Raw genomic sequence first — 27,448 nt, forward strand, 5'->3', positions numbered from 1 at the left:
GTTCTCTGGCCGTCGTGTCCAGAGGGTACAAGGCCTCCAAAGCCAGACCTTCTTTAAAGCCGGCTTCTGGGGCATCCCACTCCAGGTCAATCAACTCCTGGATGGCTGACAGCATCGGAAAATAGCAAGAGACTTTTTGTGGTGACACCAAGATGGGATTCTTCTTTGGGTTCCGACATAGGGCCCGTGCTGGGAACTCCCAGTCTTCAAGGTCTGGGAGACTAGGGCCAGCAGTTCATCTCTGTGGAAAAACCGTAGCATGGCCCGGTATGGCTCCAAGCCTGGAGAGATTTCCCTGTCCTCCAATGAGTCTGCATCCCATTCATCGTCCGTGGTGTCTGGGCTCCTGTCAGGGATACCCCCTTGGTGAGGTGAGGCATGTCCCGAGGCATACTAATAGGGCTGGGAGGTCAAGGCCTTTTCAGCTGAGGCTCCGACTGGGCAGCAGCTGACTGCACCTGAACAAAGGCTTGAGGATCCTGAAAGAGTTCTACCCAAGAAAAGGATGCCAGGTCCATACCTAGCCCAGGAGGAACTGGGGTAAGCACCGCTGAACTGCTCTCTCCAGGGGAGAATGCAGCCCCAGGATTGCTGAGATCCAGGTGCTACCAGATAAGGTCTTGGCAGACCTGTCCTCCAACTGGGAGGGGCCAGGCTTGGAGAAACTCTGAGAGTCTAGCCCTCCGTGGACTTCCTCACAGTGCTGACACAGGAAGGATTCTAGATCAGACTGTGCAGCCCTAATATGGCAGGCAGCACAAAGAGTGTCGCTTGTGCTTCTTTGTTGCTGGAGTCATAGTTCACTGTAGTTTGTGTGTTCAGCTGGCTAGCACTTGGACTCGAGTGCGCATAAATCCGCCCTGACATGCGTAAGTAGAAGTGTCCAGTTGTGCGCGAATGAGCGAGCTAGGCGCACAGTAGGGCCAGCCAGCAACACGCGTACCGACGGTCTATGGGGGAAAATGGCACCACACCAAACCGCGTGCAAGATAGCGCCACAGCGGCCTGCCATGTGGAGTGCCCACCAAGCCTGAAGTGGGGGCCTAGCCCATTGGAGGGCTGCTCAACCCGCTCTGAAACCCCCTTCCTTTGCCTCAATGGGATCGGGAACGTCATCAGTACGGCGTGCCAACAGAGACCTGAGGAAAGACTTACCGGAGCCCTTCCACGTCTTTGAATTGGAGGAGTCCTGCTTTTACTTATCTGGGCACTTACTGGCTGAGTGCAGAGATGATCTCCAGTTGCAGGAGAAGAGGGCTTAGGCTATCACCACCACGCTCAGCTTCCTGCACCCACTGCCTTTCAGATGCTTCAGCAGCAAAGTACATGCCGAGAATCGGCTACTAGACCAAGTCACACCTCTGAGGGACTTGGTCTAGGAAAGATTGAACCCCGCTCTCCTGCAGTGATACCATAAGGTATCACCGCAGGAGAGCGGGGTTCAATCTTTCTCCAATTTAAAGGTAAACTTTCTTCTTCAAATGAGTACTGCAATCCCAATGCTGTTGTGGGGATAGCACATCCACATCTGCTAGTACAGTTATGGTCACCAGTTTTTTTTTTTAATCAAGTTAAGCTGTATTTACAGTTTATTCAAATTTTTCAATAGTACGTCCACAGTGGCTTTTGAAGAGAGTACTGAATGGCTGAGGTCACTGCAGGGGTGTATCTAAGGTGACGTCAGCTTCGAAATCTGACTCCGTCTCCATCTGCTAGCAGGCACATAACCCATTGGTCCTGAGTCCATCTGGCTACACACTAGGAAAATACAGAGAGATTGTAGCACATCAACAGATAATACCCTCTATTTTTATTTATTTATTTTACCAAAAAAAGATTACCATTATTTTTCACTAAGTGCCAAGTCCATATCGTTTTCACATACCTTTTGAACACCCAAACACTGCAGCTTTGTTTTCCCCCTAAAATACTTAAAGAATCTACACTAGGCTCCGTTGCCACTAAAGTCCTACCCCCTCAACCATTTTTCACAGTATTTAAGTTGAACATATCTATAAAACTGTATGATTGTTAGATACATCAAATCACTTGACTGACATTCATATTTCAAATTAGTACAACTTATTTGATTTTGTCTTTAAAAAAAAAAAAAGCAATCTTTTTACAGAATATTACCTTGGATCTTGAGTCGTCGAAGGAGGACGTAACTTTGATTGCCTCAGGTGCCATGAAATTAAGAGTACCAAACTGTTATTGAAACAGCAGAGAAAATATGTTATCACATGTTAGATAGCACAAATCTTTCAAGGACCAAGTATGCGAAATACAACAGTGTCTATGCAAATTAATTATTCGGTTTTATTCCATGGACAGAATGGCTTTGGGAACGGTTTTGTGTTTGGCTCCATATTTAAGCAAACTGAGGAATGGCCTTACAGTTCTGAAAAAACCTCATAGGAACACAGCATATTTGTTTTCAGAAGGTAAGGGGAAAGAGAAAAGTAAGAATAGAGAAGCCAAGATACCAAAGGTTCTTTTATGGCAGTAAAGCTAAAATACATAAGAACATAAGAAAATGCCATACTGGGTCAGACCAAGGGTCCATCAAGCCCAGCATCCTGAATCCAACAGTGGCCAATCCAGGCCATAAGAACCTGGCAAGTACCCAAAAACTAAGTCTATTCCATGTTACCATTGCTAATGGCTGCTGCTATAGGAATTTTGGTTATTGTAACAGAATAGCAATATCTGAACAGTGGATGGGAGTGTTTTAGCTAGTCCACAACCTAGCTGGAAGAATGTAATCATAAACTTCTGAAATTATAGTGACTCACATTTGTCACGCAGTCAAAAATAAATTCACTATAGATGTGCTGGTCATTAGAGACCTTCTTTCCCCATCCAACCCCCTTCCATGCTGTCTCTTACCCCTCCACCTCTTCTCACGTCAGGGTCAACATATATATGCAAATGGTCATGTAATAATGTATTACCAAAGTAATACATAGGGAGGGGGGTTATTTTTTTAATTCATCATCATATTTTTCACATTACAAATTGGAAACAATCTTGTAACACTTTGATTCCCACATTCTTTACAACAATCTTGCTCTAAATTAAAAGAAAATACTAAGTATAATAGAGCTATTCAATTGTACTTTCCAAAGCATTTTTCAAGAAAAATAACCTTTTCGAGGGTCAAACGAAAATATTATGTGTCTTATGTTCTAATGAGATACAAGGAACAAAAAATAACCATCATAAAGGGCAGGGAGGGTTATTTTTAGAGGGATTTTGGCATACAAAGTAGTACATTAACTGTAGAAAGGAGAAATCTAATCTTACCTGATAATTTCCTCTCTCTTACACCAGTCCAGAATGACTGGGAAATACCAAAGCCCAACTATTTTAGGAGGGAAGATGTTAAGCTCACTTTAAGGGCGCTTGCTCCAAAAGCAGCATCTTTTGCAAGAACATCCATTCTATAATGTTTAGTAAAAGAATTTAATGTTGACCACTGTAGCTGTTCTACAAATATCTGTAGGATTTACAGCACTTCTGCCCAAAAAGATGATTGTGCCCTTGTTGAATGGGCTCTGACTATTTATGAAGCCTTCCTATCTTTCAACATATATGATGTAAGTCTGCTTTATCCATTTCATTATTGTAGCTTTGACTGCAGCCTCATCTTTGCATGGTCCTCCAAATATGATTTTTTCAAAGGGGATTTGTGATTTCCTTATTTTTTGAGGATTCATTGCACATTAAATATTTTAGTTACTGTTCCCCCTCACATTCCTCCTTTGTAATGCTGGTAAAAATTGACTGATTTAAATGATAGGCAGAAATAACCTTTGGTTAAAAAAAAAAAAAAAGATGGTACTGGATTAGTTGTTGCTGAATCAGCAGTAAATTTTAAAAACTAATCTCTATACGATAAAGCTGGTTCCCCCCCCCCCCCCCCCCGACTGTTGATATATGCCACTGTGGTCGCATTGTCAGACAAGATGCGCACCATCCGACCCCTGATTAAGGGCAGGAATACTTGAAGAGCCCGGCAAACTGCCTGGGTTTCAAGTCTGTTGATGGACCAAGATTTCTCTGACATTCGCCAAAGACCTTGAGCGGTCTTGTCTTGACACTCCATTCCCCATCCAGAGAGGCTGGTATCCGTAGAGACAGCAACCCAAGCCGGGGGTGTCCAACTTTACCCCTTTTTCTCCAGGTTGCGATGCAACAGCCACCAAGAAAGACTGCGTCTGGGTTCCTGAAGAAGAGGCAACGGAATATGGAACTGCTCTGACACAGGACTCCACCTGGACATCAGCACACGCTGTAAAGGTCTCAAGTGTGCAAAAGCCCAAGGCACCAGCTCTAATATGGATGCCATGGAGCCCAGGACTTGGCGATAATCACAGGCTTTTGGCACTTTCAAGCGAAGAAGGCCTTTCACCTGAGTCTAACTTCAGCACTCTGTCACCAGGAAGACCTTGCCCTTTTGTGTGTCAAACCACTCTCCTAGGTACACCAGGAATTGTGTGGGCACCAACTGGCTCTTCTGAAGATTGATGACCCAACCAAGAGACTGTAGGGTGGTCATCACTCTCTGGATGAGCCAATCATCCAAATATGGTTGCAACAAGATCCCTTCTTTGCACAGAGCTGCTGCTACTACTACCATCACCTTGGTGAACGTGCGAGGAGCGGTGGCCAGCTCAAAGGGAAGAGCCCGAAATTGAAAATGCTCATTATTCTTAAAAGCTTGTGGCTAAGCAATGCTGGGACCCACTTGAGTTTATTTCAAAATGGCCACAGCATCATTTTCAACTGCTGATTAAGAGGCTTTAATGGACCTGGGATGTGTTAAAAATGAAGTATGCTGTGATTCTGACCTTGCCCCAGGCTCAGTCAAGCCTCCCTTACCATACTGTGAGCATTTTATGTCCTCAGTTTCATTATTGCTGTGGAGACACAGGACAACTTGAGCAGTTTGCTGCCACAGGCAGTACCAACAGTGGTTTCTCTTGGGCTTTGGGAGAGTTTCTAAATTTCCAAAAATCTTCAAATACTGCTCTTCTCCGAAGCATTCACTTCAAAATTGCCTAAAGCAGATAATTAGGCTGCTTATATAGCTCTCCGGACTTACCTTAAAGCAAGTTAAGCATACTCTGGATCACTACTTTCTTTTTAAAAGTTTAAGATGGGATGTAAATTTTCCCAAGGATTCACCCTTTCCTTCATATAAAATGAACAATAAATCTCTACCAAATATCTCTCACTTGAGGAAGCAAGACAAAATGTGGGCTCTCTTCACTATAAAAATTACAGTAGCATGTCCTAAAATACTGCAGATTTTTTTTTAAATTTATTTAAAGGCTAAGCCAGCTAAGAGAATGAAATAAAATTCAAATCGTAGGCTCTCTCAAATGGACAAGAAAGCTGCTATACCATAGATCCTTCCATCAGCTGGAAGCAGAGAATAGGAATGGACCTTTAGAAAATTGTAACAGATGCATATACAAAATTATACTCTGTGTATATTGGAGAAATTACTTACCTGATAATGGACTCAGGACCAATGGGTAACAGTGTACTCCTGCTAGCAGTTGGAGACGGATCAGATTTCAATCTGACATCAGCCCCTAGTACACATACCCCTGCAGAAGTGCAGCTCTTCAGTATTCTCCTCGAAAAGTATTGTGGATATATGTGTGACTGATTGATTAACTTAATAATTTGATTAACTTGAATAACTTCATAACTTGGTTAAACGTTAAAACTTGATTAACTTGATTAACTTGAACTGGAGATCGCCAATGTACTCAACCGGAAAGCGTCTACACCTGGCAGGGTGGATGCCCTAGGTAAATAAGACCATGTGTAATGGCAGCCAAGAGTGGGATGCTGAGTCCATCTGTCTACACTAAGGAAAACGAAATTATTAGGTAAGTAATTTCTCCATTTCCTAGTGTGTAGCAGATGGACTCAGGACCAATGAGATGTATAAAAGCTACTCCCGAACCGGGTGGGAGGCTGCCCGTGACCCACTTAGTATTGCCCTTGCAAATGCTGTGTCCTCTTGAGCCTGAACATCCAGACGGTAGAATCTGGAGAAGGTATAGATGGAGGACCATGTCGCTGCCCTGCAGATCTCGGCAGGCGACAGCATTCTAGTTTCTGCCCAGGATATGGGCCTGGGTTCTCGTAGAATGGGCTTTGGCCAGTAGAGGTGGTGGCTTGGCAGCATCTGGACACTTGGGTGTTGGATCTGTTTGCCAGAAGGTCCATGTCCGGTGTCCCCCACCGATTCACTATCATTTTGAAGGCTGCGGACGACAGCCTCCATTCCCCTGGGTCTAGACTTTCCCTGCTGAGGAAGTCCGCCGTGATTTTGTCTTTCCCGGCGATGTGGACGGCAGAGATCTCCTGGATATTTGCTTCGCCCGCGCCATCATGGGGTCTATTTCTAGGGACACTTGTTGGCTTCTGGTTCCCCCCCTGTCGGTTGATGTAGGCCACTGTAGTGGCATTGTCTGACATTACTCTGACCGCTTTGTCTCGAAGTCTGTGAGCGAACCGCAGACAGGCTAGTCTGACCACCCGTGCTTCTAGGTGATTGATGTTCCATCCCACTTCTTCTGCGTTCCACGGCCCTTGGGCGGTTAACTCCTCGCAGTGTGCTCCCCATCCTTGTAGACTGGCATCTGTGGTGAGTAGGGTCAAGGTTGGAGAGGATTGTCTTGATCCCCCGCTCATGTGGTTGGCCTGCAGCCACCACCGTAGCTGGTTCCGGACTCTGCCTGGGAGTGATAGGCATACAGTGTAGTTCTGGGACCGTGGGCTCCACCGTGATAGAAGTGAATGCTGTAGGGGCCTCATGTGGGCTCACGCCCATGGCACAACTTCCAGTGTGGATGCCATCAGCCCGAGGACTTGCAGGTAATCCCATGCTGTGGGACGAGGATCGTTCAAGCAAGGTATGTAGCCGGTTCCACAGTTTTAATCTCCTTGTGGAGGTCAGGCTGACCTTGTCTTCTTTGGTGCGCCTGACTCGGTTTTGTGCGCTCGGGTAGAACGGCGAGGTGAATCGGGCCAAGATGGCGACTGTGAGCACACTGGCAATATGGCGACTCCTTCGGAGGGTCTCCACGTGGGTAGACCCTTGGAAATAACTGGGGCCTAGCCCTGTTAGGTCGGATCAACCCGGTGGCATTGGTCCCGGCCGGTGGCCTGTGCTTCTCCTCGATCCTTGGAGACCGGATTAAAGCAGAAGATTTCTACCTTACCTTGTCTTCGGCGCTTCCCGGTTTCGTCCCGGGCGGTCTCCGGCTGCGGGGGGAGAGGGCAAATACCTTCACCGCCGTGCTCGAGGGTGCACCCGCTGCCTCTCAGCCGCGCCCGAGGATCAGGGGCTAGGTCCTCGCCGCGATTCGGCTGCCGGACCAGGGCTTACCTCCGAGGGACCACAGAAATCACCTTGGGAATCTCAACTGGGGGAGGGACCAGAGGGTATCACCGCAGGAGAGCGGGGCTCGTCTTCAGGTAGGTTTCTCCTTTAAATTTTGGTTTTCTTCTTTTAATTTGATTCTAACGCTGTGAGAGCGTGCAGATAGTCCCTAACTGCTATGGAGACGGAAAATACTGAAGAGCTGCACTTCCTGCAGGGGTATATGTACTAGGGGCGGATGTCAGATTGAAATCTGATCCGTCTCCAACTGCTAGCAGGAGTACACTATACCCATTGGTCCTGAGTCCATCTGCTACACGCTAGGAAAGTACCTTTTTATATGCATTCAGGAGAGGCATTCTGGGGGGTGGAGTCTGGGCAAGGCTGGGACTTATATGCATACTTACAAAAGTATGCACATTAATTCTCTCAGCAAAGCCACATGAACCAAAATAGCACTTGTAATTGTGCATGTAGTTTTGCCAGGAAAATTTTAAAATCAAAGTTTAGGTGTGTATGTAATTTAGGTGCATAACAGCCAACAAGTTTATGCAGGCTGTTATAAAATTACCCCCAAAGTGGTTAAAAAGAGCATGTGTGGTGTGTGTGTAACAGTAAAATCAAACCAAATACAGAGAGGATAATGATGGCAATGCCAGGGTAATGGATATATTCAATATGGTCTCTGGTCAGCTACATTTATGGCCTGGTGGTAGGATACATTTTGTTGCCATTGCCGATGCTTTTCTTGTTTTCCTACTCATTCTTTTGAAGGAAATCTGATATTCCCTGTCAGCTTTAAGAAATATGCATGTCTTATTTATTTATATTTTAGATAGTACAGGAGGAAATACTTTTCTGTTTCTATTCTTCGGTGTTGCCCTGCAGAGTCTGGCTTCTAGCATTTCCTGTCAGTTTATTTCTGCAGATTTTATTTCTAATTTGTGGTTACTTGTTCTGCATTTGGTGAGGGTTTGCTTTTATGCAGGTGCAACCACCTTCCCTCACTTTTTGTCCCCCCCCCCCTACTTTTCCAAAACACCTCCCTCCTCCTCTCTCATGCTGTAGCCCTAATGGCAGTCACTCAGGAATATGAAATTTCCAGTTACTAGTGGTGAATTGTCAACCAGAAATTTTAAACCATGTTAATTGTGAATAAACTAATATTAACATAACAGAAGGCAGCAGATGATGACCAACTGGCCTATTTAATCTGCTCAGATATTCTACTCTACACTGCTAAGGATACATCTCACTTGCCAGTCAAAGAAGCTTGACCGCTTGTAGGATACTGCTGATTAGGCAAGTCAGATTTTATTTTCTTACCATCTGGGTAGACAGATATACAAATTACCCTACTTAATCCAACAATCAGTTCCTCCCTCCCATGACTTACCACCAAACACTGCAATAATCTAAACAGCCACCAAAACTAGTGATGCTATTGCCTGAACTAGGATCTATGGTCTTGTCAGATAGTACCTGGTAACCACCAACTCAGCTGATTTTTGGGGTGTTGTAGCCTGCTCACTCCAATCCCATGATCTGTAGTCTTTCCCATTCCATATTTTCTCATCACCTATTCCCTTATCTCCTTCAAGGAATAAAGGATGAGTTATTTTCAATATTGCAACTTCCCAACCTTAACCCTTCCCTATTAGATTCCAACATATTTCTGAAACTCAAATTTGTTAAAATTAGCATCAAAGTTTTGGCCAAAAAGATTTGTTGGAACAAGTTTTCTTCCCATTGATAAAATTCAGAATAATTTCAATCCTTAATTTTTTTTGTAATAAAATTAATGTTGTAAAATAGATTCAGGTGATGCAGGCCATGTGATAATGAAAACAGTTTCAAAAAGTTATAAAGTCAACATGGTTCTCGTGTTTATATATTACCGGTGAATCTTTATCCATGCTTGTTACATCAGGCTGCATTTGGTTTGCAATGCCAAAATCAATCAGCTTCAACATTCCATCAACGATTAGAAAGTTAGCAGGTTTCAGGTCACTGTGAACAATTCCTGCAAAATTAAATAATTAGGGTATGTGCAGGTAAAATCCATTCATGTATTAAGCAACTTTCAAAACCTTATAGCAATAAGGAGAAATGATAATTTACCCAACAATTTATTTTCCTTTACTTCTGCTGCACCAGTCAAGAACATACGAGTTTGATCCCTCATCCAGCAGATGGAGACAGAGGTTATCATCTTTTTATGACATCACTAAAACTTATGTCATGTACAGAACCAATAAAGTCAGTATACCACTGTCAAAAGCTAAACTATGCATTCTATTAAATTTGCACATTTGCAATCGCAAAAGTCTACTTGCTTTCTTTAAAATAATCTTTTGCAAAATATAAAACTTAAATAAACTCCCATTTCCTTAATAAATCATGGAAAAAATGGTAGGTAGTTAAAAATATCCATAAAAAGAAAATTATTCCTTACCTGCTAATTTTCGTTCCTGTAGTACTAAGGATCAGTCCGGACAGTGGGTTATGTCCCCCGTCCAGCAGATTGAGTCAGAGCAAACTTCCGAGGGTGCTGGCATATAAGCTGGTGCAACCCTCCTAACTCCTCAGTATCGAGAATATCAAATCCAAGTCAGAAAAACTGGACAGACCGAGGAGGATGGATCAAGCATATGTGAAATATCGAACTGTAAAAACTGTGAACAACAACTATGCAACTTGCCAAGGGAACTGACAACTGATACAAAACACACACAGACAAACAGACCCGGAGAGAGAGAGAGAGAGGCTAAACAATAGGACAGGAGAGAAAAATGTCGAGCAGGTATACCCCCAGATCCGAACACGACCAGGGCGGGTGTCTGATCCTTAGTACTACAGGAACGAAACTTAGCAGGTAAGGAATAATTTTCTTTTCCCTGTATGTACTAGGATCAGTCCAGACGGTGGGATGTACCAAAGCTTCCCTAAACCGGGTGGGTCCCTGAGAACCCTGCTCGAATAACCCTGTCCCCGAAACAGCCTGATTCCGCTGCCGGCAAGTGGAGCCAGTAGTGTCTGGAGAATGTGTGCAAGGACTTCCAGGTCGCTGCCCTACAAATTTCCTGAACGGATACGTGCTGAGACTCCGCATAGGAAGTGGCCTGGGCTCGCAGGGAATGGGCCTTAATTCCCACCGAAGGATCCCTCCCGGAGCCGATGTATGCCGAAGCCACCGCCTCCTTGAGCCAGCGCGCAATGGTAGTCTTTGACGCTTGATGGCCCTTCCTACTGCCGGACCAGAGGACGAAGAGATGATCGGAGACACGAAATTCATTCGTCACTTCCAAGTAACGCAAGAGAAATCGCTTCACGTCTAGGCGCCTGAGAGATTTAGGAGCGTCCGGTGGAAAGGACGGTAATTCCACCACCTGGTTCAAGTGGAACGCCGAGACCACCTTGGGCAGGAACGAAGGGACTGTCCGGATGTAGACCCCCGAGTCCGAGAACCGAAGGAAGGGTTCTCTGCATGAAAGAGCTTGGAGCTCAGAGATGTGCCTCGCCGAGGCTATGGCCACCAGGAAGATCGCTTTCAGAGTGATATCCTTGAGAGAAGACTGATGCAGAGGCTCAAAGGGAGAGCCCGGGAGAGCCTGCAACACCAGATTGAGATTCTATGAAGGACAGAGCTGACGCAACGGCGGCCGCAGATGCTTGACTCCCTTCAGAAACCGTGAGATATCCGGATGGGCCGAGGGGTCAGGCCTTCCCGAGGAGCGAGCCAAGGAAGTCAGCGCAGACACTTACACTCGAAGGGAATTGTAGGAGAGGCCCTTCTCCAACCCCTCTTGGAGGAATGCCAAGATCTGTCGTCGCGAGGCCGCAGTCACGTGGACACCCCGTGCCGAGCACCATACTTCGAAGACCTTCCACACCCGAGGTCGAGGTTGTTCGGACTAGGTCTGATGCAGCATCCGTGAGGAACGAGAGAGCGGACTCCATGTCTGCTGCTGGAGCGTTGTTCCTGACCTGTGACAAACACGCACGCGTCACCACTGTGCAGCAGGTTGCGATCCGCAAAGATAGAGCTGCCACCTCAAAAGTCTGTTTCAGAATGGTGTCCAGTCGCCGGTCATGAGGCTCCTTGAGGGCCGCCCCCCCTTCAACTGGAATGGTAGTGCGCTTGACCACAGCGCTAATCAAGGCGTCCACCTGAGGGCACGCCAGCAGCTCCTGGATAGCCGGCACCAGTGGGTACATGCCCGTCAGGGCCCGACCCCCTTTGAATGCGGCTGCTGGTGCAGCCCATTCTAAATCTATCAGTTGTTGTGCTGCTTGCAAAAATGGAAAATGGCGGGCTGTAGGACGAAGGCCTTCCTGCAGGGGGTTCTGCGCAGAGGGCACCGTAGCGCTGGGACCTGTAATATCCAACTCCGCCAGGCACTGGGACACCAGGTCCGAGAGATCCTCCTTAGGGAAGAACCGCCTCATGGTTCTATATGGCTCAATCCCTGGGGGAAGTTCCCCCTCGTCCGGGAGTTCAGACTCTTCCGGTGAAACCTCCTGGTCTGACTGATCTGGACTGTCCAGCGGCGGGAGGTCCCGCTCACGATAAGGGCGTGAGGGTCCAGGAACAGGATCCGCTGGAGCTGCCACCGCAGCGGCCGCCGCAGTCGCAGGCACCGCAGAAACAGCAGGAACAACTGGAACCGCAGGGCCTGGACGGGACGCCGTTTGCATCTGTACAAAGGCATGAATCCCCTTAAAGAGATCCACCCAGGAAATTGAAGCAGCCTCTAATCGCCGGGGTACAAGATCCCCCGGGATTCCCGATTGGTCGAGACTGACCACTAAATCCGGGGTAGCCCCTGGGGAACTGTCAGCAAATCGTGGCTGAGACTGGTCCTGGCCCGAGGGTCCCACTGCCTCCTCACATTGGGCACATAGGGAGTCTGGCTCTTCACTGTGCGTGGCTCTAAGCTGGCATGCGGAGCAGAGGCCGAGGGCTTTAATGCCGGAGGCAGGAGGCGCCCCCGCTGAAGACGCTGAGGCGTTCTGTTCCATTGAATAATATGCGGCAGCAATATGCGCTTAGCACAACAGGCGCTTAATACTAATATGCGGCAGCAATATGCGCTTAATACAACAGGCGCCCAATAATAATATGCGGCAGCAATATGCGCTTAATACAAGTGCTTAATAATATGCAGCAGCAATATGCGCGGAATACTACAGGCGCACAATAATAATATGCGGCAGCAATATGCGCTTAATACAACAGGCGCACAATAATAATATGCGGCAACAATAAGCAATATACGCTCAATGTTATTCAATATGCTCTCAGCAATAAGCGGTTAGCAATACACGCTCAATGTTATTCAATATGCTCTCAGCAATAAGCGGTTAGCAATACACGCTCAATGTTATTCATTATGCTCTCAGCAATAAGCGGTTAGCAATACACGCTCAATGTTATTCAATATGCTCTCAGCAATAAGCGGTTAGCAATACACGCTCAATGTTATTCAATATGCTCTCAGCAATAAGCGGTTAGCAATACACGCTCAATGTTATTCAATATGCTCTCAGCAATAAGCGGTTAGCAATACACGCTTAACGGTATTCAACATGCGCTTAGCAATAAGGGTTAGCAATATACGCACAAGGAGGAATAGAATATGCGCCTATTATGGGCGCTCAATACCTGAACAAGGCCACAAAATGGCGCCCTCCACGGCGTGCCACGCCGCCGATCCTCGGAGACCAGAAGTAAAAGCCGTACACCTTACCTGATCCTCGGCGCTTCCTGGCTGGAACCCGGGCGGTCTCCGGCTGCGGTGGGAGAGGGGAATACCTTCACCGCCGTGTTTGAGGATATGCACCCGCTGCCTCGTCCACGCCGGGACCGAGGCGCCTCGTAAGCCTCACCCGAACCTCGCCCGGGGGCTGTGCCGCGATTCGGCCACCGGACTGAGGACTTAAACCTCCGGGGGATCACGGAAATCACCCCGGGAAACTCTACTGGGGGAGGGACCTTAGGGTATCACCGCAGGAGTGTGGGGCTCGATGCTGTAGAAGTTGTTAGAAAAAGAAAAGTAGAAATTAGATTTGGAAAACACGCTCCGCGAGCGTGCAGGCTCTCCAAACTGCTTTGGAGACGGAAATTACTAAGTTGCTACGCTTCCTGTAGGGGTATATATACACCCGTGCTGACGTCAGATCCGTCTCCAACTGCTAGCACGAGCATACTATACCCATTCGTTCTGAGTCCATCTGGCTACACGCCAGGAAACTGTAGGCTTTCTCCAATCGAAGGTCCTTTAGCATGGGTACTGGCTGTATTCTCTACAATTCAGTCAAAACCCCATCTTGGGGTTGACTGGGTTGCAGTCTGGGACTTAGGCACCCTCTGTTTCCTCAAACCGGCATGAGGGGCCTATTTGTATTTCCTTAGTTGGAAAATAAGCCTCTTGTGCCCTCTCCTCGGGTACCTCCTAGAGAAGCAGAGAGCTGCTGCAGCATTGCATGGTGATCTCTGATCTGCATGACCGTTAACTTTGTTCGGTCTCTGAAGAGGTTCTCTCCTATAAATGGCACATCAGCAAGTCTTTCCTACATTTCTGGGTGGAGATCTGGGGTCTGCAGCCAGTTTGCAGGATCAAAACCCTTCAGCAAAGACTCTCTATGCAGTCGGTGGGGGGGGGGGGGGGGCTGTTTTGTTCTCATCATGCACTGGACCGTTCCTGCTCTCTGCATTGGGCATCAATGGAGACAGATACAGACGCTTCTTTGGCTTCCCTTGATACTCAGCATGGGATCTCCTTGACGCCAGTGAAGTAAAGGTGGAATTAGACGCCTTCTTCAATTGGGAAGAGTCAGACAAAGGCCTCTCTCCATATCAGCCAGTGGAACCAAGGGAACCAAATGGTCCCTCTGATGCCGATCAGGCTCCATCCGAGATCCTTTGATGTTGATGTCTCCGATGTCAACAGATCAGTTTTCTGGTACCTGAAATGCTTTTCCTTGAGTTCCAATCAAGACTGACATCCTTTCAGGGGTCATGATCATATCTGTGACACCTCTGGACATCATGCGATACCCTCAAACACAGGCTACATCCATCATAGTGTCTGTGATAGACAATCCTTGCACAATAGAAGCATAGCTGGAATCCACTAGACATGTTTGGCTGAAATAGGAAGCAAAATCAAACAATGGCAGCATTGGCACCCCACCGCCAAGCACTAGTAAGGAATCAAGCAGAGGCTTGAGGATCACCAGTGCCTCCCTTGGTGCCCTTGATGCTATGACACAGAGGCCCTGTAGCACCTTCTCCAAAGCCTGCTGGAACTTTCTATCACACTCCTCCTTGAAGAAAGCCAGTTCCAAAGGTTGGTGGGCAACGACGGCACACCATCATGAAACAGTGCGAAAATTAACAAAAATTTAGAAAAATGACTGAAAAACTTTACCTAAGATAACTATGAGACACAAAACAATGGGACCCCAAGATGAATGATCCTGCTAGTCTGGTAAAACCCAACAAGATCCAGTAAACAGGAGTATGAGACACCAAAATCATGACTTGAGGGCTCTACGGAAAAGACTGAAGGGACTGCTTGGATGCATGGCATAATGGCATGCGTGGGTATGCTCAAGTGAGACAGTTGAATTTCTAGAAATTCTGACAATTTTTCCAAGCCAAGCTCCATTGGATATTAACACCCATGTATGAGAACTGCCATCCTGCTTATCCTCAGAAAAAATGAACCAAACAGTAATAGGCAAATTTAAATGAAAAATAGGAGTTACTTGAGATGCCCTGAATAGGACAATAAAATATACTATACCATATTCATGGATTGTATTAACTGCCTCCAACATATTTTTCCAATAGCTTTTTCGTTCCCATGGACTGATTGATTTTTTCTTCCTTAACCAAGAATTGAGATCAATATTTCCACATTCCATTACCATATAGATATGATCTTCTGTGATTTCACTGTAAGAGAAACACGCCCAAAAAATTAACTGATTTTTCTTTCTGCTTGCACCTGAAATAGAAAACTCAAAGCTCTCACTAACAAAGTACTACTTCAACAAAATATTTTTCTTGGCCTAGCAGTTTCTCCTTCTCTTTTAGGCTTCCAGCTCAATTGGAAGCAGCCCCCTTTTGGACAATAGTGCCATAAGCCTTCATTTATAACTACAAAGGGTTTTCCCCCCTATCCTTATATCCCCCTTCCAACTCAGCTATTGCTTTGACAATCCTTGCTCAGGGGCCACAAACTGTGGCTCCTTGCAGAATCCACTAATTCCTGCATGCAGCCAATGAGCAATGACAGAGGCTCCCTTTCCTAGCAGCTGTAAACAGCAGCAACATCAGCCGCAGCCACCCTGAGTTGGGAACTGAACCCTGGTCCTCTGCATGGCAATGCACAGTGTTTGCCACTGAGCCACCAGGCATCTCTACAATTTATTTATTTATTTATTTATTTTGACATACTGAATTTTTTCCAAGCCTGGCTGTGCTGCTCATTTTCCCCAGTAAAACCTATCCACCATATTAAAAATAAGATCTGCAACTCATGCATTGTAGTCCATCCTTAAGATGTTGTGTTCCTTTTCATCCACCCAAGTCCTAGATATCTAGCTCACAGGTGTTCCCTTATTTATGTTAGATGTCCCCAACCTTTTGGGAAGCATGGACCCTTTTCAACCTCCAAAACTTTCAGAGACTCCCCCATATGTCTAATTTTTACATGCAGTTAAATGCCATATGGAAAACTGATTAATGTAACAAAAATATGCAATCCACAAGCATGTGTAAAATATAAACTTAATACAGAATGGTTTCTGATATAAAACTGTGCTTTCCCTCTTGTTGCTACCCCCCCCCCCCCCCCCCCACCTCCACAATGGTATGGCTCTTTATGTCCGGGAGAGAGTAGAGTCCAACAGGATAAATATCATACAAGAGACTAAATGCTCAATAGAATCTATATGGGTAGAAATCCCATGTGTGTTGGGTAAGAGTATAGTGATAGGAGTATACTACCGTCCACCTGGAGAAAATGGTCAGACAGATGATGAAATGCTAAGAGAAATCAAGGAGGCTAACCAATTTGGCAGTGCAGTAATAATGGGAGATTTTAGCTACCCCAATATTGACTGGGTAAATGTAACATCAGGACATGCTAGAGACAGTTCCTGGATGTAATAAATGACTGCTTCATGGAGCAATTGGTTCAGGAACCAACAAGAGAGGGAGCTATTTTAGATTTAATTCTTAATGGAACGCAGGATTTGGTGAAAGAAATAACGGTGGTGGGGCCACTTGGCAATAGTGATCATAACATGATCAAATTTAAACTAATAACTGGAAGGGGGACAATAAGTAAATCTACAGCTCTAACATGAAATTTTCAAAAGGGAAACTTTGATAAAATGAGGAAAATAGTTAGAAAAAAACCTGAAAGGTGCAGCTGCAAAGGTTAAAAGTGTTCAACAGGCATGGACGTTGTTTAAAAATACAATCTTAGACGGGCAGTCCAGATGTATTCCATGCATTAAAAAAGGTGGAAGGAAGGCAAAACGATTATCCGTATGGTTAAAAGGTGAGATGAAAGAGGCTATTTTAGCCAAAAATCATCTTTCAAAAATTGGAAAAAGGATCCATCTGAAGAAAATAGGAAAAAGTATAAGCATTGTCAAGTTAAGTGTAAAATATTGATAAGACAGGCAAAGAGAGAATTTGAAATAAAGTTTGCTGTAGAGGCAAAAACTCATAAAACTCTAAAAAAATATATTTGAAGCAAGAAACCTGGGAGTCGGTTGGATCATTAGATGTTTGAGGGGTTAAAAGGGCTCTTAGGGAAGATAAGGCCATTGCAGAAAGACTAAATGAATTCTTTGCTTCTATGTTTACTAATGAAGATGCTGGGGAGATACCAGTTCCGGAGATGAGTCAGATGAACTGAACCAAATCACTATGAACCTGGAAGACATAGTAAGCCAGATTAACAAACTAAAAAGTAGCAAATCACCTGGACTGAATGGTATGCATCCTAGGGTTCTGAAGAAACTAAAAAATGAAATTTCTGATCTATTAGTTAAAATTTGTAACCTTTCATTATAATCAGCCATTGTACCTGAAGACTGGAAGGTGGCCAATGTAACCCCAATATTTAAAAAAGGGCTCCAGGGGCGATCTGGTAAACTATAGACCAGTGATTCTGACTTCAGTGCCGGGAAAAATAGTGGAAACTATTCTAAAGATCAAAATCACAGAGCATATAGAAAGACACGGTTTAATGGAACACAGTCAACATGGATTTACCCACACGAAGTCTTGCCTCACAAATCTGCTTCATTTTTTTGAAGACGTTAATATCCATGTGGATGAAGGTGAACTGGTAGAGGTAGTGTATTTGGATTTTCAGAAGGCGTTTGACAAAGTCTCTCCTGAGAGGTTTCTACGAAAACTAAAAAGTCATGGGATAGGAGGCAATGTCCTTTCATGGATTACAAACTGGTTAAAAAACAGGAAACAGAGTAGGATTTAATGGACAATATTCTTAGTGGAGGGGGGTGGGCAGTGGAGTGCCTCAGGGATCTGTACTGGGACCCATGCTTTTCAATATATTTATAAATGATCTGGAAAGGAATATGACGAGTGGGGTAATCAAATTTGCAGATGATACAAAATTATTCAGAGTAGTTAAATCACAAGCGGATTGTGGTAAATTACAGGAGGACCTTGCAAGACTGGAAGGTAGGGCATCCAAATGGCAGATGAAATTTAATGTGGACAAGTGCAAGGCGTTGCATATAGGGAAAAATAACTGTAGTGCTGTAGTTACACGATGTTAGGTTCCATATTAGGAACCTAACTACCATTAGGTGAAAAAGATCTAGGCATCATAGTAGATAATACTTTGGACATCGTTGGCTCAGTGTGCTGCAGCAGTGAAAGAAGCAAACAAGCAATGTTAGGAATTATTAAGAAGGGAATGGTTAACAAAATGGAAAGTGTCATAATGCCTCAGTATCGCTCCATGGTGAGACTGCACCTTGAATTCTGTGTATAGTTCTGGTCACCGCATCTTAAAAAAACCCCCAAAAAAACAACAACTGCGATGGAGAAGGTACAGAGAAGGGTGACCAAAATGATAAAGGGGATGGAACAGCTCCCCTATGAGAAAAGGCTGAAGAGGTTAGAGCTGTTCAGCTTGGAGAAGAGACGGCTGAGGGGGATATGATAGAGGTCTTTAAAATCGTGAGAGGTCTTAAACGAGTAGATGTGAATCAGTTATTTATACTTTCAGATAATAGAAGTAGAGGGGGCACTCCATGAAGTCAGCAAGTAGCACATTTAAGACTAATTGGAGAAAATTCTCACTCAACACAATTAAACTCTGGAATTTGTTGCCAGAGGATGTAGTTAGTGCAGATAGTGTAGCTGGGTTCAAAAAAGGTTTGGATAAGTTCTTGGAGGAGAAGTCCATTAGCTGCTATTAAACAAGTTGATTTAGGGAATGGTCTCTATTAATGGCACCAGTAGCATGGGATTTTCTCAGTGTTTTTGTACTTGCCAGGTTCTTGTGGTCTGGTTTGGCCTCTGTTGGAAACAGGATGCTGGGCTTAATGGACCTTTGGCCTGACTCAGCATGGCAATTTATGTTCTTATGCTCTGCCCTGCTTCCCTCCACCCATTCCCCCCACAGTCGCTTCTCTGGTTGTGTTCCTCCTGCCTTCCTTCCTGGATCTTTTCCTGAGTGCTCACCCTCCTTCAGTATCTTCTTCTCCTGCCCTGCTTGCCCATTCCCTTCTATCTTTCTCCCTCCTATGGCCCCTTCCCTGGTCTTACCCCTCAAAGCCCTTTCCTAAGTGCTATTCTTCCTATGCACCTTTCTCTCTCTCTTGCCCTTCCACCATAGCCTTTTCTGAGTCCCCTCCCCCCCATGGCCCCTTCGTGAATGCCTTGCCTCCTGTCCTCTTCCCCCTTCCCTAGTTCTCTCAGTCCTTCCCCTCCTCCCCATCCAAAAAGTGTTTTTATTTAATTGGGTTTATCGCCCATCTTTTTAACTAAGAAAGTCACCCAAGGCGAGGTACAACACATTAAAAAGCTAACATACAGTCAGAGACCTGTGCGTGTAGCAGTTTAACAGTCCTAGTCTAAAGATTTCAGTAAGGACTAAACTTGATATCCATCAGAAACTGGGCTAAATTAAGTAAAAATGCAGAACAGGACTGAACTTGACATATGTCAACAACAGGACTAAGAATATAATCATCTCAGTAAAATTAACACAGGATTGATTGGATAAGAATATAAACATCTCAGCGCAGCAAAAGGTTGCAGCAGCACGGTCAAACTTATATAAATACAAACATCTTAGTAAAACAATAAGTTATAACACGTTTAAGGTACCCCCTATAAGGTGCTAAGCAGTTTATAGTACTCCCTTCTATCCTCCTCCCTCTTAAAGTCCTTTCCAAGTGCTTTTACTCCCATTCTCTGCCTTGTGCTCTCTCCTCCACCCCCTTTTTGAGTGATCCCTCTGTGGTCACTGACCCCCTTCCCTCAATCATGGCCATACTACTCCCTCAGTTCAGCCTTTTTCCCCTCGCTATCCAGGTTAGCAGGAGAGCCAAAGGATACATAGCAGAAGTCAGAAATGCTACAGTTAATCCTTATTCTAATTTTATTTTTTCATTTTACAGCTTTTTATCTCATTTTAACTTTAATTTTTTTAATCTTATAACAGTTTATTTTAGACTACAAGTTTATTTTTTCTTTTGAACCCAATTTGATTTTTTTTTAAATCAATTACCAACATGTTTTATTACTTATGCGCCGGTTTGTTTTAATATATTTTGACAGCTCATGTTATTTTAGATTATTATTCTATATGTTTTATAATGTTTTAGTATTTAGTTTACATTTGTTTGTCTTATCACTTTATGTAAAATGTTTTGTTCTCCACCTAAGCCGTTCTGTGTTAGGTGGACTATAAATCCAAATAAATGTAAATGTACTTAGGGTCATCAGTCTGCTTGCTGCTACCTCTGGTCATGTGGCACAGCAGCTGTTCAAGGTGTTGGTGGCAGCGTGGTTTCCCACTTCCTCTCTGTGCAGCTTCAGGCTTCTTATGCTGGCTTCTTTTTGCCGCAGTTTGGGCTTTTTGTGTCTGCAATCTTCCACTCCTCAGCATGGGATCAGGCAGCAACAATCTAAGAGCAGAATCCCTAGAGGTGAGGTCAACCTACTCTATTTCTCAGTTACACTTGGTTGCCTACCTTCTGGCGGACCCCTGTGAGGACCACAGTCACCAAGTTGGGAACCACTGATTTATGTTATTTAAACATTTATAGCTGGAATTATTCAATACATAGTGTTCTAAGTGGGTGATTCACGGATATGCACTTCAAGCCTGGTTTTGTTCTATACTATAAAGCTATGTTCTGCACAGCTACAGAGCACACAATGTTTGAGATGCAGGACTTGTGTGAAGCCCAGAATTTATGCTGCTGCTAATCCTAGCAATTTAAAGAAAAGGAACCAGAGACAAGATCAGAATCATTATGGATACAAGGCTGTTCACTTACTAGTCATAAAGTCTGATTATTTTGTCGCTATGTTTCTGTAGTTTGTTCAGATAAGAAATTTCATTCTGATAGCTTGTACTAGTCTGCTGGTCTGCTTCATCAAGATCCACATATTTGATGGCATATAGCCGCTTTTTGTCATCTATTACTTGAAATACCTGCAAGACACATAAGCCCACTTTAATAAGGACTGTATGCATGCATACCTCACCGTGATCCATTCACTTAACTCATCTACAAACAGAAATGGACACTATTACCTTACTTGAACCACCAGCACCTATCTGTCTCAGTATAGTGTAAACTCTTCCTTTAATTACAATGCATTCATTTGAAGCAAGAGGCGTTGTTGCCTAAAAATAAATAAATAAATAAAGTTAAGGATAATTTACACACTTTTTTTGCAAAAACAAAACAAATAAAACCACTTTTACTCATCGATAAATTCCAGTTTGCTTTTAAACCTTTTCATTTGATAGAAACTATCCTGCTCTATCCACTCATCTTTCAGCTAAAACTCTGACTCCTTTACCATTCTTTTAAAACTAGCCACTGCATTTGACAGATACACATCATCTCTAGCTCATTCAATTGATTTTCTTCTTCACTTTCTAGTCTTATTTTTAATAATCTTGCAAAAAATTACACCTCTCGTGTGATAGATCCTGATGCCCAATTTTGGGTCCTCTATCTGTACACACAGCCTTGGTTTGTCCTCTCTTCCTTTGATTGTTCTTTCCACTGTTATGTGAATGCTGCACCTAGTAGCTGGACTCAGGGCATATGAGTGCAGGGTTCTAGAAGGAACCCTAGTGTGTGACACCCAGCCAAGAACCGGTGCTGCAATAACCAGACTGAGTTGGGAAGCTAGCTATAAAATAAGGCATATACCCAAGTAGTTGCACATGAAGGATATGGTATCATAGCGAAATGAAGGTGAGTTCCAAATGAGCTAGAGGAGGATTAGGAGGAAGCAAGATCTACACCTACAGCTGCACCGCATCCACAGCACTGTACCACAGCCAGAGACTTCCTAACCCACCCTTTTTGCCCTACAAACCTTATTTTTCTAGTTTGAGCTGGTCCTGAAGCTCATCTCTGGGAGGGAAACTGTAGCTGAATGAGGAGGGGAGAGCTGCTTCAGCGGCCCAGACCCTCCGATCCGAAAAGGAGCAGCAAAAAAGAAAAAACAGCACGGTAAGACCGCCCCTGAAACCCGACATCATCAAGGCGCCTGGGGCCGACGTCAGCCAGGCGCCCAGAGCTCTTTAAAGGGCTCGACGGCCGGAAATGCGCCATTTCGCTCCCCTCTTGCCACCACCCAGGTCGGCCCTCCCCGCACTCTCGGCGCTGACCCGTCGGGGTCAGGGGAGGTGGACCTGAGGAGGGGAGAGCTGCTTCAGCGGCCCGGACCCTCCGATCCGAAAAGGAGCAGCAAAAAAGAAAAACCAGCGCGGTAAGACCGCCCCTGAAACCAGACGTCAGCAAGGCGCCCAGAGCCCTTTAAAGGGCTCGATGGCACTTGGCGTCGCGCGACAAAGGGGCCTGCCCCTTTGTGCGCACCGGGACTACACCTAGCACCCTTCATCAAACACTCTGCCTTCATTCATCCATGCTCCTCACACAGCAAATCAACGCTCTACAAACTCTCTACAGACGGACACCCAACGGACCCACTCTACAGACGGACACTCAACGGACGGACACCCAACGGACCCACTCTACAGACGGACACTCAACAGACTCACATAACAGACAGACATATAACTGCTACAGACGGCCACCCTCCCATCACTCACCTTCCTCACTCAGCAGACGGGCACGCTCTCAATTCCATTCACCCTCCCCTCCCAGCAGAAGGACGCTTCTCACTCACCCAACCACTCGCAGAATAAGGACGCTTAATCCTCTCGCAGCCTCTACCTGACCACCAGGACACACCGCTCTTCACACTGCCAACGTCAACTCTTCAGAATCCCACCCCCAGGATTCCCACTGCTCCAATAAACAGGCACTCAACCAAAAACCAGTCCAGCCTGAACACAAGGGGAACATGACGCAAGGCTACCCGATTCCCATACTCCACCACAGCGCCCTTACCAGGGAAATATCTCTCACATTAACCCGGACACGCACTACCAGATCCCTTATCCCCATCATGATCTCGCCTCTCACCCAACTACTGGGTCTAGCACTACTCTCAGTATCGCTATTTAACGCTCAATCGATCACAAAAAAATCACACATCCTAAATGATTATCTCCTCGACGCAAACCCAGACATCTGCGCCATTACAGAAACCTGGCTTAGAGCAACAGATACAGCCCTGATAAACCAACTATAATGATTTAAAAATGAAGAGACGTCGTAGTGATGATAAACATCACTATGACGTCTTTTCTCTTCCCAGACAAAAAAAAAAAAAAAAAAAAGAGGCGGCGGCCTGCTCCTAATGGCCAAAAAGGAACTTAGGCTAACCCTTCAACCAATTAAATCAGCCTCTAAATTAGAACTAGGCCTGTTTAGATCCGACCATCTACAAATCCTCCTTATCTATGCTCCACCTGGCCTCCTGGACACAGATGCTTCCCCATAATTGAAATCATAGCCAAACATATCAACCTAGATGCCCCCCGCCTTGATTTTAGGGGACTTCAACCTCCATGTCGATTCAATCCCGCTTTCTACTAACTGTGAAGCATTCCTCACCTCTCTCAAGGCCATGGGGGTTCACACAAATCATCAACAAACCCACCCATAAAGCAGGGCATATTCTCGACCTCGTCTTCATCAACTCCAGCTTTCACCCTCTAACCCCCGGAAAGCACACCAGTCCCATGATCTGACCACTAACTGATCACCACCACCCTCTCAATCAAGGAAAACCCCAAAGCACAACCCACTCAGTCGACAATACACTACAGGAAATCCTGCTCCCCAGAGGTCCTCAGCTAGCATCTAACAAAGGAACTCCACAATCTAGAAGTCTCTGACCCCAACTCTGCTCTCGGCTCATGGCTTAACATCACAGAATCAATAGCGAACAAAGTATGCCCCCAGGCAGTCAGAAAAATCAAGCAGACGCCTATTAGGAAACAACCTTGGTTCACCATGGAACTCAGAGAACTTAAACGAAACCTCAGACAAAAAGAAAACAAATGGCGTTAGACCCCATGCCCGAGCACATTAAACGCATACAAATCAGCCTTACACTTATACAGAAACGCCACCCTCTGAACGAAAAAAGAATTCTACGGTCACAGAATACACGACCTTGTCTTTGACCCTAAGACTCTATTCTCCTACGTATCTGAGCTCACAAAAACCTCTACTCCATGCATCCCAGACGAGCAGGCACAAGCAAAGGCAAATGAACTGGCAACTTTTTTCCACAACAAAATTTCTAAACTACTAACACTCCTGCCTTCCAATTCTGCCTCCGCTCGCATCTCCAACTCCCGCCCCTCAAATTTCGGACCCTCACTGGAATTTTTTGAACTCACCTCCGCTCTGGAAATTGAATCCCTAATAAAGAAAATGAAACCCTCTTACCACCCACTTGACCAAATCCCAACCAAGCTTCTTCTATCGGTGCCAGACTCCATCTCCAAGTACCTAGCAGACATCGTAAATTGCTCACTATCTCAAGGAATCGTCCCTGACGTCTTAAAAATAGCCACCCTCAAAACCCCTTCTCAAGAAAGCAAACCTAGACCCCAGAGAACCCAACAACCTCCGCCCCATCTCCAACCTTCCTTTTCTGGCAAAGATCACAGAAAAAATAGTCAACATCCAACTTTCAGAATACCTGGAAGATAACAATATTCTCCACTCATCGCAATACGGATTTCGCAAAGCACTAAGCACCGAATCCCTCCTCATCTCCCTCACAGATCATCTCATTATGGGTATGGACTCGGGTCAGTCCTTCCTTCTAATACTCCTCGACATCTCGGCAGCATTCGACACGGTGAATCACTCCACTCTCCTTAAACGACTCTCAGACATCGGGATAAAAGGTACGGCTTTCAAATGGTTCGACTCCTTTCTCACGAACAGAGGCTACAAATTAAAGATCAACAATAAGGAATCTCCGCTCATCAACACCACAAGAGGTGTTCCACAGGGCTCCTCTCTGTCTCCTACACTATTCAACCTATACCTTCTTCCCCTTTGCCAGCTGCTTACGAATCTTAAACTCAAACACTATCTCTACGCCGATGTCCAAATCCTGATCCCAATAACCGAATCCCTCACAAAAACACTGAAGTTTTAGGACAAATGTCTCCAAGATATCAACGACCTCCTCACTACCTTAAATCTGGTTCTTAACAAATCTAAGACAGAAATGCTCTTTATATCGCTCAACCACAATGATAACACACATTCAATCCACACCAACATCTTGGCCAGCCAAGCAAGAGACCTCGGCGTTATAATTGATAACCAGTTAAATTTTAAAAAGTTCATCACCAACACAACCAAAGACTGCTTCTTCAAACTTCAGGTACTAAAAAGACTCAAACCGCTCCTGTACTTTCAAGATTTCAGATCGGTACTCCAGGCCATTATATTCTCCAAATTAGATTAGTGTAATTCGATTCTGCTAGGCCTTCCCGCCTCTACCACCAAACCGCTTCAGATGCTACAAAATTCGGCCGCCAGAATTTTAACAAACTCCAACAGAAGAGACCACATCACACCCATCCTGAAAAACCTGCACTGGCTTCCTGTAAACTTTAGAATTCTACACAAGTGTCTCACCATCATCCATAAAGCTATATATAACAGAACACTTATTGATATACACTACCCACTTACGCTCCACTCCTCTTCTAGACCCATTAGAGAAGCCTACAAGGGCACACTACACACCACCCCAGCCAAATTCACTCATCTCTCATCCACCAAAGATCGAGCCTTCTTGACAGCGGCACCAACCATCTGGAACACCATGCCCCCTGACCTTAGACAAGATCCATGCATTCTGTCATTCAAAAAGAAACTCAAAACTTGGCTATTTCTACATGCCTTACCTGAGCTATGACCTCCCCAACCACAATAATTTCATGGTCCTCCAGTCAATGTACCCCTGCACTGACTCGGCCTCTGTTTCCATATTAGTTAGTTCAGAGTTCTAAGAAATGACACTATTTAGTCATGAATATACGATATTATTACAGGCCTGAGTACATGATCTTATTTAGATATTTGATAGTACTCAGACATGAGTTCAGACTACTGTCAATCATGAGTGTATAACCGGATATTATTTATCTCTGAGTTACCCATATCTTCGGCTCTTCCTCTTCCCAGTTCGAGTGCCCCTGTTTTATTGTAACTTTTATCACTTCTCGCCTATTGTTGAGGTTGATGTTAATGTTATTGCACCATCGTTTATTGTAAACAGATATGATTGGGATCATGAATGTCGGTATAAAAAAAGCTCTAAATAAATAAATAAAGTGTTAATGAGCCAGCAGCTGCTCTGTATTCAGGACTCACCTTCCATTCAGAAGCCAGGAAGGAATATGGAATCTTGGGGCTCAAAAGCAGAGCAGACACTGACTCAGTCTTATGTCAGCTCATTAACATTCTGCTGCAGTTCTTCCACTCCCAGAGACTGGGCCTCTGGACTTGCCCTAATTGGCAAAAACTCCATGGGGTGGGGGTATTAATTGCAGTAGTGTTATATTGACTGGCAAATAGGAGGGAGAGATAAGGAGGGAAATGACAAGCTAGTGGCTGACTGGCTGGGAAGGAAAGGAAGGTATTTTTTCTTTTCTAAAGACAATACTGTTGCCTGGCTGGGAGGGGGAGAGAGAGAGCTAGGGCGAAGAGAAGGCTTAAAAAGAAAAAAGCAATCAATTTTTTTAAATAAATTTTTTTTAAACTGCTCTTTACCTTCCTAAAATGATACAGACCAGATACAGGGCTGACTCATGAGATTAAAAACCGAGTGGCGGAGGGAGTATATCCTTTCCCCTGTTTAACAACGCTAAAACTGGTCCATGTAATTTAAGGAAGGTAGCTAGAATGGTCCCTGGCATACAAAAGATTGAGAAATACTGGTCTGGCTGGATAATGAAAAAAGTACAGATTAAATCATTTACAGCTCTCTTCAACTTGCCTTTAGATACAAGCTAGGCTTCAAGAGGCTGGAGGAAAGCAGATCTAGTCCTACTGCACAAATATGGAAACCAGGCTGAGATAAGGCAGTCAACTACAGAACAAATCAATCTAATTCTAAAAGTAAGCAAATCTAAAGAAACACTATAAGAGTGTAGCACTTGAAAAAAGTGGATTTCTGGATTCCAAACATGGTTTCACAGAAGTAAGATCCTATCAGACAAACCTGCTTGAGTTCTTTAATGAGGTGATAAAAGTAGTGTAAGAACAGTAGTATTACCTATCTCCCGTTTGGCTTAGAAGATTGGTACATGAACTGTTCAGTACGGAAGGACAGAA

General features: G+C 44.8%; 1 protein-coding gene across 3 annotated transcripts in view; it reads right to left on the reverse strand.

The window, feature by feature from the left end:
• The window catches only part of TTK (TTK protein kinase), a 209,978-nt gene that overhangs the window by 53,908 nt on the left and 128,622 nt on the right, over positions 1–27,448 (reverse strand). For all 3 annotated transcript variants that reach the window (XM_029595556.1, XM_029595554.1, XM_029595555.1), the window contains exons 14-18: positions 21,241–21,333; positions 20,981–21,138; positions 15,220–15,371; positions 9,307–9,431; positions 2,137–2,208 (exon numbers count right to left, since the gene is read on the reverse strand). In XM_029595556.1, the coding sequence (XP_029451416.1) occupies positions 2,137–2,208; positions 9,307–9,431; positions 15,220–15,371; positions 20,981–21,138; positions 21,241–21,333 (600 nt within the window). The remainder of the gene's footprint in view (positions 1–2,136; positions 2,209–9,306; positions 9,432–15,219; positions 15,372–20,980; positions 21,139–21,240; positions 21,334–27,448) is intronic.

This window comes from Rhinatrema bivittatum, chromosome 3, assembly GCF_901001135.1.
Source record: "Rhinatrema bivittatum chromosome 3, aRhiBiv1.1, whole genome shotgun sequence".
Classification (NCBI taxonomy): domain Eukaryota; kingdom Metazoa; phylum Chordata; class Amphibia; order Gymnophiona; family Rhinatrematidae; genus Rhinatrema; species Rhinatrema bivittatum.